At 47.9% G+C, this 21,014-nt stretch overlaps 1 protein-coding gene across 3 annotated transcripts in view; it reads left to right on the forward strand.

Moving 5' to 3' along the window:
* Nucleotides 1-21,014, forward strand: part of RFX2 (regulatory factor X2) — a 99,693-nt gene that overhangs the window by 45,083 nt on the left and 33,596 nt on the right. The window contains exons 2-7 of one of the 3 annotated variants that reach the window (XM_060094317.1): nt 2,313-2,431; nt 5,348-5,487; nt 7,330-7,442; nt 10,360-10,449; nt 12,421-12,500; nt 13,955-14,216. In XM_060094317.1, the coding sequence (XP_059950300.1) occupies nt 7,338-7,442; nt 10,360-10,449; nt 12,421-12,500; nt 13,955-14,216 (537 nt within the window). In that variant the 5' untranslated portion in view covers nt 2,313-2,431; nt 5,348-5,487; nt 7,330-7,337. The remainder of the gene's footprint in view (nt 1-2,312; nt 2,432-5,347; nt 5,488-7,329; nt 7,443-10,359; nt 10,450-12,420; nt 12,501-13,954; nt 14,217-21,014) is intronic. The other 2 variants (XM_060094315.1, XM_060094316.1) reach the window with 2 other exon arrangements.

Below are 21,014 nucleotides of genomic sequence, written 5' to 3' on the forward strand. Positions count from 1 at the left end.
GTTTAATTTGCTTGTCTTTTTAAAGATTCCTAAGGTTGATAACTTAATGATTAATTTTAAGCCTTTCTTTTAATACAAGTTTATAGAGCTAACCATTTCCCTCTAAGCACTGCTTTAGATGCATCCCACAAACTTTGATATGTCATGTTTTCATTGTCATTTAGTTCAAAATATTTTAAATTTCTCTTATGGTTTATTCTTTGACCTGTGGGTTATTTTAGAAGCGTATTTTTTATTTTTTAAATATTTTGGCATTTTCTGGATATCTTATTGATCTCTGATTGATTCCATTATGCTCAAAGTACATACATGCTCTGTATAATTTCATTCTTTTGAAGTGTATTGAGACTTGCTTTATGTCCCAGAATATGACCCATCTTTGTGAATAGTTCATGTACATTTGAGAAGAAAGTGCAGGTTTGGGTGCTTGTGTTCTATAAATGTTAATTAGGTCAATGTGATTGATAGTGTCATTCAGATATGCTATAGCTTTATTGGAATTTCTGTTTAGTTTCCATCAAAATAACTGAAAGAAGGGTGTTTAAAACCTCCAACTATGATTACTGATTTATTGATTTTTCCTTTGGTTCTGTTTTGAAGTTGTATTACTAGGTGCACACACATCTGTAATGATTATGTCATCCTGATAAATTGATAATTTTTATTATGATGAAATGTTCATCATTATCTCTAGTAATGTTCTTTGCCTTGAAGTCAATTTTGTCTGATCATTATAGCCAGTCTAACCTTCTTAACATTAGCATTTGCACGGCTTACCTTTTTCCATCCCATTATTTTCCACCTATGTATGCCTTTATATTTAAAGAGGGTTTCTTTAGACAGCATATAATGCAATCTTGTCTTTTATCCAGGCTGACCATGTCTGTGTTTTCATTCAAGTGTTCACTCTATTTACATGTAATGTAATTATTAATATGTCTGGATAGAGGAAACCCATTTTGCTATTTGTTTCATCTGCTTTTTGTTCTTCATTTCCTGCCTTCTTTGGGGATAATCAGTTATGTTTAGTATTTTATTTTATTCCTCTATTAATTTTTTAGCTATATCTTTTTGTATTTTTTAGAGGTTACTTTAGGGTTTACAATATGCATCTTTATCACAAACTAGGTAGAGTTAATATTTTACTACATCATGTAAAATACAAGAACCTTGCATGTGTAATTCCATTTACCCTCCCATTCCTTTGTGCTATTATTGTTATATAGATTATATCTACATATATTATAAATCCCACAAGAGAGTGTTATAAATTCTTTAAAATAGATATAGACATTTTAAAGAAATTAAGAGAAGGAAAGAAAACAATACAGTCTTTTACAATTACCCACATATTCATCATTTCAAGTGATCTTTATTCCTTCCTGTACATCCCAGTTTACCATCTGGTTTTATTTCCTTCCATCCTGAAGAACTTCCTTTTGCATTTCTTATAGTATAGGCAGCAAAATTTCTCAGGTTTCGTTTCGCATAAAGTGTCTTTATTTTCACCTTCCTTTTAAGAATAGCATTGCTGGATATAGAATTCTGGGTTGACAGGGTTTTTTTCCCCAACACATTAAAGATGTCATTTCATTGTTTTCTGGTTGCCATTGTTACTGATGAGAAGTTGATTATCATCCATGCTGTTGTTCCCTTGAAATATAATATGTAGTTTTCTCCTACTGCTTTAAAGATTATCTTTTTATTTATTTATTTATCTATTTTAGCAGTTTAACCACGACACACCTAAGTTGATTTTCTTTGTATTTATCTTTTTTGGGGTTTGTTGAACTTCAGGGACCTGTAAGTTGATGTCTTGCACCAAATTTAAGAGGTGTTTGGCCATTCTTCAAATATATCTTTTTTTTCCTTTCCCATTCTCTCCTTTTCTTCTGGGGTTTCAGTTACATGTATATTAGATTGCATGTTCTGTTTTTTGTGTTGTGTTTTTTTTCTTTAACTTTTTTTCTCTCAGTTCTTCAAATTGATTGATCTATCTTCAAGTTCAATGACTCTTCCTTCTTCCATCTCTAATCAGCTGTGAAGCATATCCAGTGAAATTTCCATTTTAGTTATTTTGCTTTTCAGCTCCAGAATTTCTACTTGGTTCTTTTTTTAAATTTTCTCTTCCTCTGTTGAGATTCCCATACATTTGTTCATTGTGCATATAACTTCCTTTAAATTCTTGAGCTTATTTTCAGTAGCTGCTTTATCTGCATCACCTGGATTATCTTGGTTTGGTTGTAATTGACTCCTTTTTTTTTGTTTGTTTTCCTTGGGTATGAATCACAATTTCCTATTTCTTCTCATAGCTCGTGGTCTTTCTTGGGTCCTGGACATCATGAATGATATGTTGGAGAGTCTCTGGATTCTGCTGTGTTCCCCTCGATGGCATTTAACTTGGCTGGACTCAAACTCTGCCCCTCCTGCAGTGAGTAGCAGCTGAAATCTCCACATAGTCTTTTCATCTTTGAACCGCCAGTTTTTCTCCAAGACCCCCATGACTCCCCCACATGTGTGGCTTCTAGCCAGTTGGCTAAAGATTTGGGTGGACCCTATAGTCGGATTTGGGGGTTCACCCACTGTGTGGCTCTATTTCTTCCCACAAACACACACACAGCATTGTGAACTCTCTCCTCTGACACTTCAAGATGACCAGGCTGATGCTTTCTGCCACCCAAGCATTTGTGGACTGGGGTGTGCCACCAAGCAAAAAGCCAGAGTCACCAACCAGTCTGACAGCGGTCTTTCAAGGGTGGGCCCCCTGGCAGTGTCTGCCTGCTTTGGTCACCCTCCGGTGTCTTTAAATAGTTGCTTTAAAAAAAAAATACTTTGCCCAGATTTTTTAGTATCTGCAGGAGGGTTAGTCCAACCAATTTGCTCTACCATTACTGAAAGTCAGTGCTCTTTTGTATGCCTTTTAAAAACCATTTTTTGGGACTTCCCTGGCAGTCCAGTGGTTAAGACTTCCCCTTCCAATGCAGGGGGTATGGGTTTGACCCCTGGTCGGGGAGCTAAGATCCCACATGCCCTGTGGCCAAAAAACCGAAACATAAAACGGAAGCAACATTGTAACAAATCCAATAAAGACTTTAAAAATGGTCCACATCCAAAAAATCTTAAAAAAATACATACAAAAGCCTTTTTTTTTTTTTTGTGGTACGCGGGCCTCTCACTGTTGTGGCCTCTCCCGTTGCGGAGCACAGGCTCTGGACGCACAGGCTCAGCGGCCATGGCTCACGGGCCCAGCCGCTCCGTGGCATGTGGAATCTTCCCGGACTGGGGCACGAACCCGTGTCCCCTGCATTGGCAGGTGGACTCTCAACCACTGCGCCACCAGGGAAGCCCTAAAAGCCATTTTTTTAAAAAAACCTAAACTTTGAGGTGCTCAGAGCCCTTGATTAATGGGCCCAAATAAAACATTTTTTCAGGAAACTGGGTCAGCTTTTGTGCAACCTACAACCTTGATTATCTTAGGTGGTTGAGGAAGGATTCCACGTTCTCCGTAGATGGGCCTGTTGTGTGTTCATATATTAGAGCAGCCGGGCTGTCCCACACAGCGTCTGTCAGTCTGTCTGTCTGATCCTAGCGTCAAGGGATGAATCAGGACGAGCAGAGCAGTCGGTCTCAAAAGGTCATTACCTTTTCCAGAAGGGTCTTAGTTACCCCTGAAATAACCAGGTAGATCGTACATTTTCTGAAACCTCTGTGAACCTATTTGTATTTCCTAGCTGTACTGCCTCTTGAAATAATAATTCTGTGTATTATTATCTGTTTTATAAAGTGCTTTCATAGACTCTCACTATCTGAAATGCTATATGTAAATTTTCATAATTCAGTATCAGATGTAATACTAAGGCGTTACTAAAGTGTTCATTCATTTGATAAATATGTGTCAGCTGCCTGAGTTGTGCCTGGCATAGAAGCAGGACACCAAACCTTGCAGGATGCACCGTAGGGACCCCTGTGTGAGTTTCCTGGGGCTGCCATTCAAAGTACCACAGACTGGGTGGCTTGAAACAACAAAAAATTATCCTCTTACAGTTCTGGAGACTAGAAAGTGTCAAGAGGGCCATGATCCCTCTAGGGGAGGATCTTCCAGCGCTGGTGGCCCCGGCAAGCCTTGGCATTCCTTGGCTTGTAGCTGCGTCACTCCAGTCTCTGCCTCCATTGTCACATGGCCTTCTTCCTTGTGTGTCTTTTCTGTCTGTTACAAGAACACTGTCACCTGGATTTAGGGCCCACCCTCATCCAGTATGATCTCACCTTAAGCCTTTGCTTGAGTACATCTGCAAAGACGTTATTTCCAAATAAGGTCACATTCTGAGATTCCATGTTGACATGAATTTGGGGGTGGGGGGGACACTATTCAACCCACTAGAGCTCCCCAAAGTCATCTGTGCCCAAACTCCCATCCTAAGTTTTAAGGGCTACACCTGGCTTCTGGGGTTCCAGGATTCAATCAGCTTTCTTTATGACTTGGCAAGCTTCTGGAAGACCACTGCCGGCATTTCAGACCCATGTCTGATACTTGCGTTTGTCTTTAAATGTCAACAGCTCCACCCTCCACACAGTTTGAGTCGCCCTCTGGAGCTCCTCCAGTCCTGTCACGTTGGTGAGACGTGGCCACAAGAACTAGGTGCTGGATCAAGGGCCTGTGGCCTCAGGCTTTGATTCCAGACAGTGTAGTTTTTCTACCCACCTTCCAAAACCACGTCACTTTATTAAACCCAAATTATATGGACCGGGGACTTCCCTGGTGGTCCAGTGGTTAGGACACCACACTTCCACTGCTTGGGGACCCAGGTTCAATCCCTGGTCAGGGACCTATGATCCTGCATGCCGCATGGTGCAGAAAAAAAAAAAAATTATATGGACCAGTGACCAGCAACCATGGCCTATGGGCCAAACCTGGCCTGTCGCCTGTTTCTATAAAGTTTTATTAGAACACAGCCAGGCTCATTCGTTCACATGTCAGCCATTTTTGCTCCTGTGCTATGATCGCAAAGTCCAGTAGTTGTAACAGAGACCAGGTGGGCCCCAAAGTATCTGGGCCTTTACAGAAAAAGGTTGCTGACTCTGGTCTAAACGATATACACTAAGCAGTGTGATAGACAGACAGTGCCTGCTGGTTAGCAGTGTGTTAGACTCACTTGCATTCTGGAAGGTGTGTTCTGGCCACACTAAGCACAGCATGGGCCCACTGTCTATCCCAACACTCACAGGTTCTCCCTGTTTCCATAAGACTTCAGCTGTGGAACAAGGGACTGGTCTCAGCAAAGTCAGCCTGCTCACTTTCTCACCACTGGTTTCGTTTCATGGAGAGTTCTAATCCATTTCCTCCTAGTGCTGCTGAAGTTACCCGCTTCCTGGCTACAGACGGGAACAGAGTGGTGCACAGTGGGCAAAGGACTGGTTTAAAACGGTCAGAGAAAACCATAAACAAGAGACCTCGATTAAGCAGATTCCAGCAGGATAATTCCAAAGGTCAGTTCCATCAGGAAGGCAGAGAATGTTGGAGACCCAGGAAATGCACGATTAGAAATTCACACTCTCCTCCTCTTTCTTTTCCTCCTCCTCCTCTCCCTCTTCCTCCAAAAGAGTCAAAGAATGTAGGAGGCACCCGTCACCGCATGGCTCTGGGGACATCTGGTGGTGAGAACTGAGTCAAGGTCACGGGAAAGAGAAAAATGCCACAGGCACCGTCACGGTCCATCCAGTGGCTCTTGTGGCACCAAAGGCATTTGGGGGGGGGGATGGGGGAGTCCTGGGAGAGTCAATAAAGACGGGATTGAGCCAACACTCTCAGATCCAAACACACACACACACCTTTCTGCTTCCCTTAGGCAAATTATTTTCATCTATTATCAGTTTATATTTTTTTTAAAAGGCTTTTAAAAAAATTCTCCACCCATTATTGGAGGTGGGGACCCTTGGGGCTGTAGAGAAACATATATCAAAGTTCTGGCCGTAGGTCCTGGGCACCGTGGTTTGTGCCATGCTGTCCAGGCCTCCCTGGGGATCAGGAGCCGGGAGACTTCACTCCTGGGGGGATGTGCTCAGAGCCACAGCCAGGACGGGACAGGGACAGGGATGGGACAGGTGTGTGTGACCACAAAACCACCTCCTCTCTATGCAGTTTGCGGATTGTACTGCTTCTCCAAAGACTTAAGGTAGCCAGTGTTTATTAAAAAGTGAAGAGGGGGCCTCCCTGGTGGCGCAAGTGATTGAGAGTCCGCCTGCCGATGCAGGGGATGCGGGTTCGTGCCCCGGTCTGGGAGGATCCCATATGCCGCGGAGCGGCTGGGCCCGTGAGCCATGGCCGCTGAGCCTGCGCGTCCGGAGCCTGCGCGTCCGGAGCCTGTGCTCCGCGACGGGGGAGGCCACAACAGTGAGAGGCCCGCATACCGCAAAAAAAATAAAATAAAATAAAAATAAATAAAAAGTGAAGAGGGTTTGACTTTCAGCATTTTCCTGGAGTGACTATCGTCTGCCACTTCGTGCTGAGATTAAATGAATCTTTTGGTAGAGAATTTTTAAATTACCTTCTTGAAAGATATCTACACCTGGCTGCAGAGAAATGTACTTGTCTGCCTTCTCATGGGCAAAGGAACAGAAGGCACTTTTTCTTATTGCTGAAATGCCTGAGGATTTTCCTCCAGCCCAAAGGAATGTGCCATTTCTTTCTCTGCTGTCACCTTTTTTCTCCCTAAACCAGTGATTCTTAACCAGCGTTGAATCCATCCCCCCCCGCCCCCCCAGGGACACTGGGCAATGTCTGGCGACATCTGCGGTGGTCACAACTAGGCGTGCTCCTGGCATTAAGTGGGTGGGGCCCAGGATGCCGCTCCACCCCACAAGGCCCAGGACGGTCCCGCAGAACATGAATGACCTGCCCAATGGCAGCAGTGCCGAGGGGGAGACCCTGCCCTAGGAGGATGCGCTTATAGTTTGGGGTGCAGTAGCTCCGCAGATGGCCAGCATCCCCCAGGAGCTTTTGGTTTTGTCGGTAAATGAGTAAAGAAGTCATATGAGCCCGATCAGATCGGAAAGGGGGAGCTGTTGTCCCCAGCATTCAGGAATTCCTGCAGAGCTATTTTTTCGGGTTTATATTTGGAAAAACATCCCCTGCCCCCTCCCTTCTCTCTTCTTATGGAACAGTTGTGCAGCCTCTTCCCCCCTTCCCCTTCCTTACCTAGTCTGGCCAGGATCCCTGCATTTGGACTTGGAAGACTGCAGGTCATTACCACTCACCTATCGTGTACATTGCCTCTTTGGGCTTCGTGAAGACAGCCCTGCCCCACTCACTCTCTCTCTGCCTCTCTTTAGAACTGAGCATGCAGAATTCAGAGGGTGGATCGGATTCGCCGGCTTCCGTGGCTCTGTGTCCCTCGTCGGCAGCCCAGGCGCCTGTGGCCCAGCCTGTGCCAGCCTCGCCGCAGGTAAGAGACCAGCTGCCCGCCGCTCAGGCCGCTCCGGGAAAACCAGTGCAGCCAGGATGGAGACGCCTCCACCTTGGTTTTGAAAAACATTTGAATCAGCAGAGCGAGGAATCTCTATTTTTCTGAATTGACTTCTCAGCTCCATGGCTGCTGCTGTTGAAATGCACCCTCATTTTCCTTCCTCACTCCATGTTATTAGACTTTTTCACTGTTTGTTGTAAAAAGGTCCCACCAAGGAATCGATGATCTAAACTCACAAAGAAAGCCCTTCCCCGAGTTTGATTTAGTCCATTCTTATCTGCTAGTGGCAGTTTTCTTGTACATTGGAAATGACCCTTCTACACAGAAAGCCTTTCTATCCATAAGGCAAAAGAGAAGTGAGAATTCTTAGGATTTGGTTCATTAATTGAATCTAGTGTTAGAATCGGTATATTCTTTAAAATTTGCAGAGAGAGAATTTTCACATTAAGGCTCTCCCAACTTCTAGATTTCTATAGTGGATTGAAATACACCATTAAGTAGACATAAACATAAAGTTAGTGACATAAATCTACCAGAAACCGGAGGTAACAGAACAGACTAAAATCATAGACATGTGCAGAGGTCCACTGTGGCCACGTGATCATCTATGATTTACAAATCTAAAAGTTAGGAGCACGACAGAAGGAACTGATTATGGCAAAAAACAAACAAACAGGGCTTCCCTGGTGGCACAGTGGTTGAGAGTCCGCCTGCCAATGCAGGGGACACGGGTTCGTGCCGCGGTCCAGGAAGATCCCGCATGCCGCGGAGCGGCTGGGCCCGTGAGCCATGGCCGCTGAGCCTGCGCGTCCGGAGCCTGTGCTCCGCAACGGGAGAGGCCACAACAGTGAGAGGCCCGCGTACCGCAAAAAAAAACCCAAAACATACAAACAAACAAAAAACAAAAAAAAACCCCAAAAACGTAATTCAGCAAAAGCCAAAAGGCAAACATCAAAGCCGTTTATTCAGTTTAGAATGTGTAGTCGGACATGTTTAGCATTTATTTCTTGGAAGCGTGGCCGCCCCAGCATGGGTGCTAAGAGGGCATGATCACTTGCAGTTGTGGTCTAATTGATTGTTTCCTTGCCCACTGAGCCTGATGCATGAGCCCTCCACCCCATGCTTCCTGGGGTCCCTCTCACCAAACCCCCGTCTCTGATGCCCCTGGGCCTGGGTGGCGGCTGCCTTCACCGTAGCGGCTGCAGGCTGACTGGTCCCAGGGTCCTGCCATGGCCACCGTGTGCATCCCAGGCTCCAGGGCTCCGGTCCCTGATGGAGATGGATCCAGCCCTGCACCCCTGCCTCGATGGCTGTGTCCCCGCCCCTGTCGGGCACCTCTCTTGCCTGCAGTCTGCACTGCACTCCCTGAACAGGGAGCACCCAGTTCATCCCCAGTAAGGGGCGTTCTTGCTCCCACTGTCCCTGTGATGCACTCTTCCTGCTTCCCCTCTCAGTCTTGGCCATCCACCAGGACTTCCCACCACAGTGGGCGTGTTCTGCCACCAGCCCCACCAGGCTCCGAGCGCTGGCAATATAGCCAGTGCCACTGAGGAACTGAATTCTGTAATTCACTTAAATCGAAGTAAATTTCAGTGTCCACAGAGCTACACAGCTAGTAGCTTCCATATTGAACAGCTCAGCTTTGGAGTGTGTGCATGTATATCCTTAATATTCTTATTTATTTGAGGCAAAATTCACATGGCACAAAATTCACCATTTTAAGGTGAACAATTCAGTGACATTTAAGACATTCACAGTGTTTTGCGACCTCCACCTCTATCTAGTTCCAGAACATTTTCATCCCCCAGAGAAGAAACCCTGTCCCCATGAGCAGTCACCCTCCATCCCTCTCCCCCAGCCCCTGGCAACCACGAATGCACTCTGTGTCCCTGTGGATTTGCCTGTTCTGGGTGTTTCATATAAATGGAGTCGCACACTATGTGTCCTTCTGTGTCTGGCTTCTCTCACTGAGCATCATGTTCTCAAGGTCCATTCACATTGTAGCGAGTGTCATTGCTTCTGTCCTTTTTCTGGCTGAGTGATGTTCCCATGTGGGTTTATCCATCCACTCTATTGATTTCTGTACCATCTGTGTTCTCTTTGCCTTTGGAGGGCCGAGTGTATTGAATTCTTATTAGAAGAGTGGTGTTTATAAAGCCAAGCCCCACAGAATCACCACAACTGGTGTTACTTAGGGTCCAAGTGGGACGATCATAGACTCACAGTTGATGACTTCCAAAGCCCAGGCTTTACAGAAACAAAGCGCTCTTTTTCCTCCCTCACCTTGAGGGTACATTTTGATCCTTCATGTTTTCCTAGTTTTGTACGTCCAACCAGTCCTCCAGGCCAAGTGACAAAGCCACACTGGGAAGACAGCTCAGGGGCCCAGAGAGCAGTCATGGAGCCCAGGAAGGGCCTGGACTGAGTCTGGGTTGTAGAACTCCTGATGCTGAGGCCGCAGGACATCGACCTGGCCTTGACCATTCTAAGCTTCCTTTTCCCTCGTGTGTAAAATGGGGGCAGGTTCAGGGGGTACTGAGAAACGGTGGGGTGTGACCCAGCTCGTCTGGCAGAGGAGGTGGTGTGGACGACCAGCCTCGGCATCCAGCTCTCAGCCCATGTCACCTTGATGACTACCGACCCCAAGGAGGCAAAGCTGCTGGGTGTGTGTGTGTGTGCGCGCGTGTGTGTGCGTGTGTGCACGTGTGCTCGAGTCCCCACTGTGCCCACCTAAATCAGCCTGAGCCGCGTGTGTGTGCGCCCACCTCTCCTTTCCTACCCGTCCCGCTATGTTTCCATAAAGCGACAGTGGGCGCAGTCGAGCTGGCTGTGACCTGTGTTTGTTTCCAGGACTAACCTCTGACAAGCCTAAATGTCCTCTTTCCTTCCCTTTTAGAGGGTGTTGGTCCAGGCAGCAGGCTCGGCTCCCAAGGGGGCTCAGATGCAGCCCATCTCCCTCCCCAGAGTGCAGCAGGTGCCACAGCAGGTAACCACAGCACAGGTGACTCGGGAGGAGGTTAGCACGTAGCACCCTGTCTGAACGATGATGCATGCTTTTCTGTTGTCGCTGTTCCTTTTCGTTTGATGTGTTCAGTTCCTTACCAGAAAGTTCTTTTGGAATCTGTGTTTAAAAAAAAAAAATCTTTTGCTGCAGATAGGTTGCGTCAAGCGAAGAAAGCTTATGATCTTTCATTCATTCAGATATTCAGCCTTTGGGGCGCAAGCGAGCCCCTAGGTAGAGCACGGGGTGCAGCGGTAGACACGCAGGCAGATAGAGGAGGTTTCTGGATTGGAAGAGCACGGAACCCCCTGGGGAGGCAAACTCATCTGCAGGCAAGTGCTGGACCCTCAGACGGGCACTTCTTGTGAAATTAAACGATATGAGAACAAAGCTTGAATGCGTGGGCTCACCAGCCAAACCGCAGCCCAGATCATCAGCTCATACAGGCAGTGTGATCTGAGCAGGGGTTGGCAAACCTTTTCTGGAAAAGGCCTAGCCGTACATTTTTCTTTTTTGGCTTTGCAGGCCAGATGGTCTCTGGCACAACCATACAACACTCGTGAAAGTCATAAAGGAATGGTGTGGCTGTGTGCCAATAAAGCTTTATTTTTAAGAACAGGCGGGCCAGATTTGACCTGAAGGCCAGAATTTGCCGACTCCTGCTCTGTAAGATGCTGAATTAAAATTCGTTCAGGCTCCTGCCTGAAAGGAACCAGGAGCATAATATGGAGATGCCGAGACCCCAGAGGACACACCTCTCTCTTCGAGGGGCTCCTGCCCAGATTAGTAGGGTGTTTAGAGATGTTTGCCTGGTGCTGTGTGATTTTCGGGGTCCTAGGGGAGAAGTGAAGACATGGGGGTGGGGTGGGGGGCTAGCAGGGAACCAGTGGCCCTGCTTTAGCTCCTTAAGGGAGGGGCGACCACGACTCCTGTGATTCCAGAAGCTTGCTCTCCTCTGTGGGGCTGGGCCTGTGCCCGCTGTTTCTCCTGGGCCACCCGGACTTTGGGGCTGACCTCTGCATCTTACCCAGTCCGCTAAGATGAAGGGGGTTGTGTGTGTGCATGTGTCCCCTGGGTTGGGCTGTCCTCAGAGGTGGGAATTGGCCCTGTCCTGCTGCTGCATGAGAAGGCTTACAGAGAGGGCACGATGAGACTAGCTCTTGGTTTTCTCACCCCCAAACAAGGTTGAATCAGGGACCCGCTAAGCCTCCCTCTGCGGTGGGGTCCCGAAGTTCTGCACACAGAGCTCTGGGCCTCCACCAGCAGGGCCCGAGTCCCTTGGGGGTCGTCAGCTGAGGCTGTAAACTGACCGACGAGGGAGGGGTCTTCCCACTGGCCTCCTCCCTCCACCCACCCCACCCCCGCCCCCTCCCTCCACCCCCCCCCCCGCCCCACTCCAGGCACAGCACTCCTGATGATTCTGCTCAGACCTTCAGAGTCTCTTCCAGCGTGGCTCCCAGGACCCCAACCCATTGCTGGGGACGGCCTCCAGGGCCACCGAAAAGAGTGGCAGGGGGGCGGTGGAGCTATGAGCAGCCTGAGCCCACTCCCCTGCCAAGGGGCCGTGGGGGCATCGGGCGCTCCGAGGTCCACATTCCATCCACATCTCTGGCGTCTGCTGCCCAGCAAGACTGGCCTCTCTGCCCAGTGGCCAACAGGCCGCAGGCATCCCCCCAGCCCTGCTCTGCACCTTTGCTCTGAGCTGGGCTCCCCCCCGCACAGAATAGGGGCCCAGACCCACTGCGGTTTCATTTCCATTTGGGCTCATCCGGAATACATGGCCTTGACATGACTATCTCTCCTGGTTTCTTTCTAGAAGTGCCAGCTGGGGGCAGGATAACTGTGATGTGGTACTAAGTGTTCACAAAAGGCAATAGGAGATACTTCTGCCTGAATAATCTGAAAATCCTGAGCAAGGAGACTCCGTGTAACACCAAATATCTGCTGTTGTTTCAGGTCCAGCCCGTGCAGCACGTGTATCCCCCCCAGGTGCAGTACGTGGAAGGGGGGGACGCCGTCTACACCAACGGAGCCTTGTACGTGGTGTCCTCCCCTTCCCCCAAAAGGGGCCTCACAGGGAACCAACTATAGGCCACACCCCAACCTTCTTTCACGACGCCCACTGAGCTCCCTTGGGGATGTGTTTACACAAAATCCTTTCCCTTACCCTTTGGGTGATGTGTCCCAACTATTACAATGGCATAAGTACATCACAGCCTGGTGGAGATTTCAGAAATCACAGACTGTTATACTTTTACTTCTAGAAAAGGCAGTCTTTAAAATCAAACAAAAAAAAACAATCCACCTTCTAAGTCTGAAGACATCCTTTGCAATCCAGAAACCGTGTCCATCTCTGCTATTTCATCCTGGCCTCTGTTAACCTCTGGCTTCTTCTGATGTTGGTAAAACTTGATCTTCCATTTGTCAAGGACGTCTAGGGTTTTCTGCCTTCAAACTCAGTGATGCTTGGGGCAGAAAATGATGCGTTTCCCAGAAGCTCACTGCGCTCAGGACGCGCGTCCTTTTGCTTGTTTCTGCCTCTGGTTTCCACGACTCGCGTCCTGAGGGCGCGGGAAGGTTTGGTTGTGGTTAAAGAGATGTGATTGCTGGAGTCGTGGGCCCCCGCAGCACAACACTGAAGGCATGGCACACACTGACCCAAAGGAGCGTGTGTGAAGCCTGTGAACCCCCAGCAGGCTCTGGGGGACCCTCCTCCGCAGCATCCTGGTTTGATTGCACTGCGGTCAGACAGGATGTCCCCCGGGGGTCGGAGAGGCTGCCCTGTCCCCCAGAGGGGCCTTCCCTCAGTCACCCCTGAGGAAAAACCCCTACTGACCGCCTTTCACTGCGGCCGGATGTACATCAACCGACATGGTTAATGATTTGATCCAGATGTTAAAGGATTTCAGACAAATTCTTGGAATCCCTTTGACATTCTTTTTATTATGCAATTACATTTTTTTGAAAAAACTTTCTGGTTTGAAAGAACTAGAGACTCCCAGGAAGTTGCAAAATTAGCCCAGAGTCCCTTGTACCTTTCACCCAGCCTCCGCACCCCCGGTGGTGACATCTTCTATGACTGCAGGATGGTATCAAAACCAGGGCACCACATCGGGCCATATTCAGCTTCACAGCCTTTAGGCGCACGTGTGCACACGAGTGTGTGTGTGTGTGTGTGTGTGTGTGTGTGTGTGTGTGTGTGTACAGCTCTACATGGTCTTATCCCAGGGGTAGACCTCCAGTAACCAGGGTCAGGTCCAGCCCTGCTCCACCCACCAAGCCCCGCCCCACCCACCAAGCCCCGCCCGCGTCGAGTGCAATTTGCACGTGCGGTTTGTAAATGACCAGTTGCTGAGGGGTCAGCTGGGATCCCTAATGCTTTCGGAGACCATGGCTGTGAACGCGCTGTGTTGACAGCCGGGTCTGACTTAGCCACGTGCTCGGCGCCGTGGTTTCCGGCGTTTACGTGAAGCCTTCTCTCTCCCGCCAGGCGGACGGCGTACGCCTACAACCCAGAACCCCAGATGTACGCCCCCAGCAGCTCCGCGTCGTACTTCGAGGCCCCGGGCGGTGCCCAGGTGACCGTGGCAGGCTCCTCCCCGACCGCAGTCCCTGCCCACAGCATGGTGGGCATCACCATGGATGTTGGGGGCAGCCCCATCGTCTCCAGCGCGGGAGCCTACCTCATCCACGGGGGCATGGACGGCACCCGGCACTCCCTGGCGCACACATCCCGCTCGTCACCTGCTACGGTATGTACGTCCCAGGCTCTCGGGGGCAGCAGGTTAGGCCCTGAATAGACTCCCGGCAGCAGCAGGGACGGTGAGTAGAAGGCAGCCGGGAGCACGAGCGTCGGAACCCCACCAGCCTCCGACAAGTGCCCCGTCTTTGAACCTCGGGTCCTCCCTTGGTAAAGACAGAGGGTAGATGGCTGTAGCTGGCGCTGGGAGCGTTGCAGATGGGGAGGCAGCTCAGTGCTGGGAGATGCTGCTGCCGCTGGTGGTCCACCATGACCGTCCTCATCGTCATCAGCCTCTCCCAGGCGGAGATCAACCCATCCGCGTGAAAACTGGGCTGAACCCAAGCAGAGCTATACGGGACTGGTACCCCACACCTCTGTCCAAAACGGTGGCTTACCTGCTTTAAAGATGTATCTGCTTTGAAAACTCTATTTCCCATATTTACTCTTATTTTTTAAATTAGCACAGAGTAAAGTGGATGGTGTGGGCTACACAGACCCATGAGTTTTGACTCACGTACAGACTCGGGTATCTGTCCCCACATCAGTACACAGAATGGTTGCATAACCCCCAAAACTCCCTCGGGTGTTTCTTGGTAGTCACGACCTCCTCTCACCCTCAACCCCTGGCACCCGTGGGTCTACTCTCCGTCACTGTACTTCTGTCTCTGTGGGGATGCCGTATAAAGGGGATCATCCAGGAGACACCTTTTGTGACCGGCTTCTTTCACCCAGTGTGGAGCCTGGAGATCCCGTCCACCTGTCCTGTGAGTCAGTGGTTCCTTCTTGTTGCTGAGTCATGTTCTGTGACCCTAACGGCTCGTTCATCCATTCACCAGCTGCGGGGCCATTTGGGCTGTTTCCAGTTTTTCATGATTGTGAATAAAACAGCTAGAAGTACTCTCACGTATAGACACATGTTTTCCTTTCTTTGGGGTCAGTCAGTCAATACCTACGAATGGGATTGCTGGCTCCTACAGTAAGTGTATGTTTAACTTTATCTGAAACCACCCGTGTTTTCCCGGGGCGGGGGGCGCGTACCATTTCGAGCTCCCCCAGCCAGGTGTGAGTTCCTCTCGTCCCACCTCGTCACCAGCATTGTTTGTTGTCATGTGTTGTCAGCATCTTTCTTTTTAGCCATTCTCGTCGGTGTGTGGTGTTAACTTACTGTGGTTGTCATTTTGCATTTTCGTAACGATGGCAAGCACCTGTTCAGGGGCTTTGCCTTTCATGTATGTTCTTTGGTGATATGTCAGTTGAAGTTTGTTTATTTTTTTAACTGTGTTGTTTGTTTTCTTACTGTTAATTTTGAGAATTGTTTGTATATTCTGGATACAAGTCCCCTGCCGGATATGTGATTTGCAAATATTCTCTCCCAGTCTTTAAAGTGTTTTTTCATTCTCTTAAAAGTGTCTTTTGGGGACTTCCCTGGCGGTCCAGTGGTTAAGACTCCACGCTTCTACTGCAGGGAGCCCAGGTTTGGCCCCTGGTTGGGGAACTAAGGTCCCACATTGCTGTGCTCTGCAGCCAAAAATTTTAAAAAAAAATTTTTTTTAAGTGTCTTTTGCAGAGAAAAAAAATTTTTCCCAATAATTTTGATCAAATCCAATTTAACAGTTTTTCTTTTTTGGAAAGATCGTGCTTTTGATGTCACGCCTGAGAACTCTTCGCCTGTCCCGAGGTCGTGAACATTTTCTCCTCTGTTTTCTTTGAAAAGTTTTATAGTTTTACATTTTACATTTAGCTCCGCTTCATTCCGAGCTAACTTTTGTATAAGACATAAAGTTTATGTCGAGGTTCATGTTTATGCATACGAAACAACCAGTTGTTCCAGCATCATTTGTTAAAAACACTATCCTTTATCGGATTGCTTTTGTACATTTGTCAAAAATCAATTGGCCTGGGACTTCCCCGGTGGCACAGTGGTTAAGAGTCTGCCTGCCAATTCAGGAGACACAGGTTCGATCCCTGGTCCAGGAAGATCCCACATGCTGTGGAGCAGCTAACCCCGTGTGCTACAACTACTGAGCCTGCGCTCTAGAGCCCGTGAGCCACAACTTCTGAGCCCACATGCCACAGCTACTGAAGCCTGCGCACCTAGAGCCCGTGCTCCGCAACAAGAGAAGCCACCACAATAAGAAGCCTGCACACCACAATGAAGAGTAGGCCCCGCTCGCTGCAACTAGAGAAAGCCCACGTGCAGCAATGAAGACCTAATGCAGCCAAAAAAAATCAATTGGCCTATTTCAGAACACTCTGTTCTGTTCCATTTATCTATGTGCCTGTCCCTTTACCAGTACCACACTGTCTTAATTACGACAGCTTTAGTCAGTCTCAGAAATGGGTAGAGTGGCTCCTCTCACTTTATTCTTCAGTATTGTATTGGCTATATAAATTTAGAATTTTCTATATAAATTTTAGATCAGTTTATCTATATTTACAAAAAAATTCCTAGTGAGATTTTGATTAAACAGCATTAAAGCTGTGTATCAATTTGGGGAGAATTGAAATCTTTACTATGTTGGGTCTTCCAATCCGTGAACTTGGTGTGTTTTCTCCATTTATTTAGATCTTCTTTGATTTCTTTCATCAGCATTTGGTCATTTTTAGCACTCAGATCCTGTACTTATTTTGTTATATTTATGCCTAAGTATTTTTTGGTTTTGGAGCTTTTTTTTTTTTTTTTTTGGCGATGTTGGGTCTTAGTTGTAGCATGCAGACTCTTCGTTGTGGCGCACGGGCTTCTCTCTAGCTGTGGTGTGCTGGTGTTCTCTCTCTAGTTGTGGCGCGCAGGCTCCAGGGCGCATGGGCTCTATAGTTTGCGGCACGCAGGCTCTAGTTGAGGCGCACGAGCTCAGTAGTTGTGGCGTGCGGGCTTAGTTGCCCCGCGGCATGTGGGATCTTAGTTCCCTGACAAGGGAACGAACCCATGTCCCCTGCATTGGAAGGCAGATTCTTTACCACTGGACCACCAGGGAAGTCCCCTGGAGCTATTTTAAATGGTACTGATTTGAAATTTCAGTTTTCAACTGTTCATTGCTAGTGTACAAAAGTATGGTTGATTTCTGGCTCTTGACCTTGCCTCCCGTGACCATGCTGAACTCAGTCTTTAGTTCTAAGAGTTTTTTGTGGTCTGCAAATAGGAACAGTTTTAGTTCTTTTCCAGTGTGGATGACTTTTATTTCTTTTTCTTGCCTTATTGCACTGCCTAGAACATCCAGTACGATGTTGTGTAAGAGTAGTGAGAGTGGACATCCTTGCCTTGTTCTCAGTCTTAGGGGAAAAGCTTCAGTCTTTCACCCCTAAGTGTAATGTTACCTGTATGTTTTTCACAAATGCCTCTTTTCAGGTTGAGGAAGTTTCCTTCTATTCCTAGTTTTCTGAGAGTCTTTATCATAATTGGATGTTGAATTTTGTCAAATGCTTTTTTCTTATTGATATGATGACATGTTTTTTCTTCTTTAGACTACGAATGTGATGGATTATATTGATTGATTGTCAATTAAAAAATAACTTCCTATTTTTGTGTGGGCTTAATCTGAAATAGAAGATGATGTTCGAGCCTCATCCCTGTTCTCTTGGTCCTGATGTGTTTCCGGGTCACCCTGACGTTAGAGGCCCTCTGAGCTTAGCTGTTCTCTCCCTTTCTATGTCCAGAGTGCTCCCCAGGACCTGGCTCTGAGGACAGGCATGGAGAGAAGTCATTTGCTGTCTAGAGCAGTGACTGTGGGGTGGTGCCTGCCACTCCATCCCAGGGGCACCAGCCTGTCCCTTGCCTCACTTGGGCCCTCCAGGGCCCTCAGCACACCCTCAGAGGATTGGCTGGCAGACCTGAGTGTAGAGCTGCCATTGATCAGAAGCCTTCCTCACAGACTACATTAACTTTCACGAATGTGACGTCTCCATATCAGCAAACTGCATCAACTCATAATAGTGAATAAGCTAGGGTCGCAGGTCACAGGCCTACTGAGATCACAGGTCATGATATTCTCTGCAGTCCACACTGCCTCGCTGGAAACAAATGTGCAGCTCAGACCCCGGGCCGCCTGGTTACTGTAGTCTGATGTCTGGGTTGCACTAGAAGAATCAAGTTTTTAAATCAGTTGGAAATCCATGAACAGGCTATGTTTTGGCACCCTGCCCCCCCACCAGCCCCAAAAGCTCCAGGAGAGTTATCACCTTGGATGAGGATCTGCCTCCAGACTCCCTCTGCTCTGTTGTGGTTTTTTGACTTGCTTTTGGTGTGGGGACATCTCACAAGGATCAGCAGAGATCCAGCCAATAGCCAAGAACAGGACTGGCCCTGAGGTTGCAACAGAAGTATTGATGGCTCCTGGGTCTGGCATTTCACGTCATCAGTTTTCTTATGTCAGAGTTGTGTTTCTAGGGACTTCAAGTTAATCCTGCAAACAGAGCACAAACACCAGAGCAAATCGGCACCTACAGCCCCAGTGAGGGACTTCAGACTTACAGTGACACATTTTCTTGAATCTCATTTCTGGTTAAAATTTCATCCGTATTGGGCCTCCCTGGTGGCGCAAGTGGTTGAGAGTCCGCCTGCCGATGCAGGGGATACAGGTTCGTGCCCCGGTCTGGGAGGATCCCATATGCCGCGGAGCGGCTGGGCCCGTGAGCCATGGCCGCTGAGCCTGCGCGTCCGGAGCCTGCGCGTCCGGAGCCTGTGCTCCGCAACGGGGGAGGCCACAACAGTGAGAGGCCCGCATACAGAAAAAAAAAAAAAAAAAAAAAAAAAAATTTCATCCATATTGAAACCTTAGAAGTGAATTGCCCAAATGGTAAGTTTTTGATAACTTTTCCTGTTGTGCTTTTTTTTTTGACCCCATGGAGCTGAGATGCTAAGCTGAGAGGTAAGCAGGCGGCCCCCCTGGGCCACGCAGTGGAGGCTGATGAAGACAAATCATCTATCCAATTTTGAAGATGATAAAAATACAGCGTCCCTGTCCGTGAGGGGATGTACCATTGCAGTGTCTCATCAGGGCTCTGGGACCTGGTCTGGTGAAGACCCGTTGGACTCTGCATTTCCAGGAAGTCAGAGAGGGCCAGCACACAGGCAGTGGTGGCCCTGGGTGCTCCAGTCCCACGGAGGTTGGGGGCTGCCTGCCCAGGCGACCCCGCTCAGGCAGGCCAGACAACTGGTGCATAAGCAAGAGCTACATAGAAGCTGGAAGGGCCAACGCTTCACCTTGGAGGATGGCGGCACATGGGTTCCATCTTTCTCTGGTTACGTTCAGCTTCTGTAAGCTTTGTGGCATCTGATGTGATTTTCATACACACCTAAGAAAGCATCATCAATGTCTTCCACCCCCAAGTGAGGAAAATCCTCCTGTCTGGGTGTGTGGAGCAGAGTGTCAGCAGCCCAGCCCCATGGGACACTTCGGGTCTTCTTCGAAAAAACTGAGCTTTTAATATTAAAAGTCGCAATATGCAAATGAAAACTGCAATGAGGTACCACCTCACATGGGTCAGAATGGCCATCATTAAAAAGTCTACAAGTAGGGACTTCCCTGCTGGCGCAGTAGTTAAGAATCCACCTGCCAATGCAGGGAACACGGGTTTGATCCCTGGTCCGGGAAGATCCCACATGCCATGGAGTGACTAAGCCCGTGTGCCACAACTACTGAGCCTGCGCACCTAGAGCCCGTGCTCCACAGCAAGAGAAGCCACCGCATGAGAAGCCCGCACACCGCAACGAAGAGTAGCCCCCGCTCGCTGCAACTAGAGAAAGCCCACACGCAGCAATGAAGACCCAACGCAGCCAAAAATAAATAAATAAAATAAAATAAAATTTGTTTGAAAAAAAAAGTCTACAAATAATAAATTCTGGAGAGGGTCTGGAGAAAAGGGAACCCTCCTACACTGTTGGTGGTAATGTAAATTGGTACAGACAAAGCTCTAATTCAAAAAGATTTGTGCACCCTCTGTTCATTGAAGCACTATTTACAGTAGCCAAGACATGGAAGCAACCTATTTAAATGTCCAGCAACAGATGAATGGATAAAGAAGGTGTGGTACATGTATACAATGGAATATTACTCAGCCATAAAAAATAATGAAGTAATGCCATTTGCGGCAACATGGATGGACCTAGAGATTATCATACTAAGTGAAGTAAGCCAGATAGAGGAAGACAAATATCATATGATATCGCTTATATGGGGAATCTAAAATATGATACAAATGAACTTATTTACAAAACAGAAACAGACTCACAGACATAGAAAACAAATTTCCAGTTACCAGAGGGGAAAGGGGGTCAGGGAGGGATAAATTAGGAGTTCAGGATTAGCAGATACAAACTACTATGTATAAAATAGATAAACAACAAGGACCTACTGTATAGCCCAGGGAACTATATTCGATATCCTGTAATAAACCATAATGGAAAAGAATACGAAAAAGAATATATATATATATTTTAAAAGTCACAATACTTGGGGCCCTGGAATGATAGATTCAAGTTCTGCAGTGTTCAAGCTACAGCAGACATCCCTGAGATGTGCCACTTGAAATCATAGGCATTTCTTTGCTGAGTCATCAGAAACGCAGCTCCTGCTTTCGAAACTCCAGCGAGCATCTTCACTCTGACCACCAGCACACGTGGATACAGAAGAGATGAATCTTCTATCCTGTATCCAGCTCGCTGGGAAGATGGTCTTGCGGCCGCTTCGAGTGGATGTGTCTGTAAGGGACCTGCTTCAGTCCTGAGAGCTGAGTCAAGGCCAGCGGGGACCCTGGACCGTCCACGGCTCCCTGTGTGTGGACTGGCTTCCCACTTGGGCACCTCCATTCT

This window comes from Mesoplodon densirostris, chromosome 3 (genome assembly GCF_025265405.1).
Source record: "Mesoplodon densirostris isolate mMesDen1 chromosome 3, mMesDen1 primary haplotype, whole genome shotgun sequence".
Taxonomy (NCBI): Eukaryota; Metazoa; Chordata; class Mammalia; order Artiodactyla; family Ziphiidae; genus Mesoplodon; species Mesoplodon densirostris.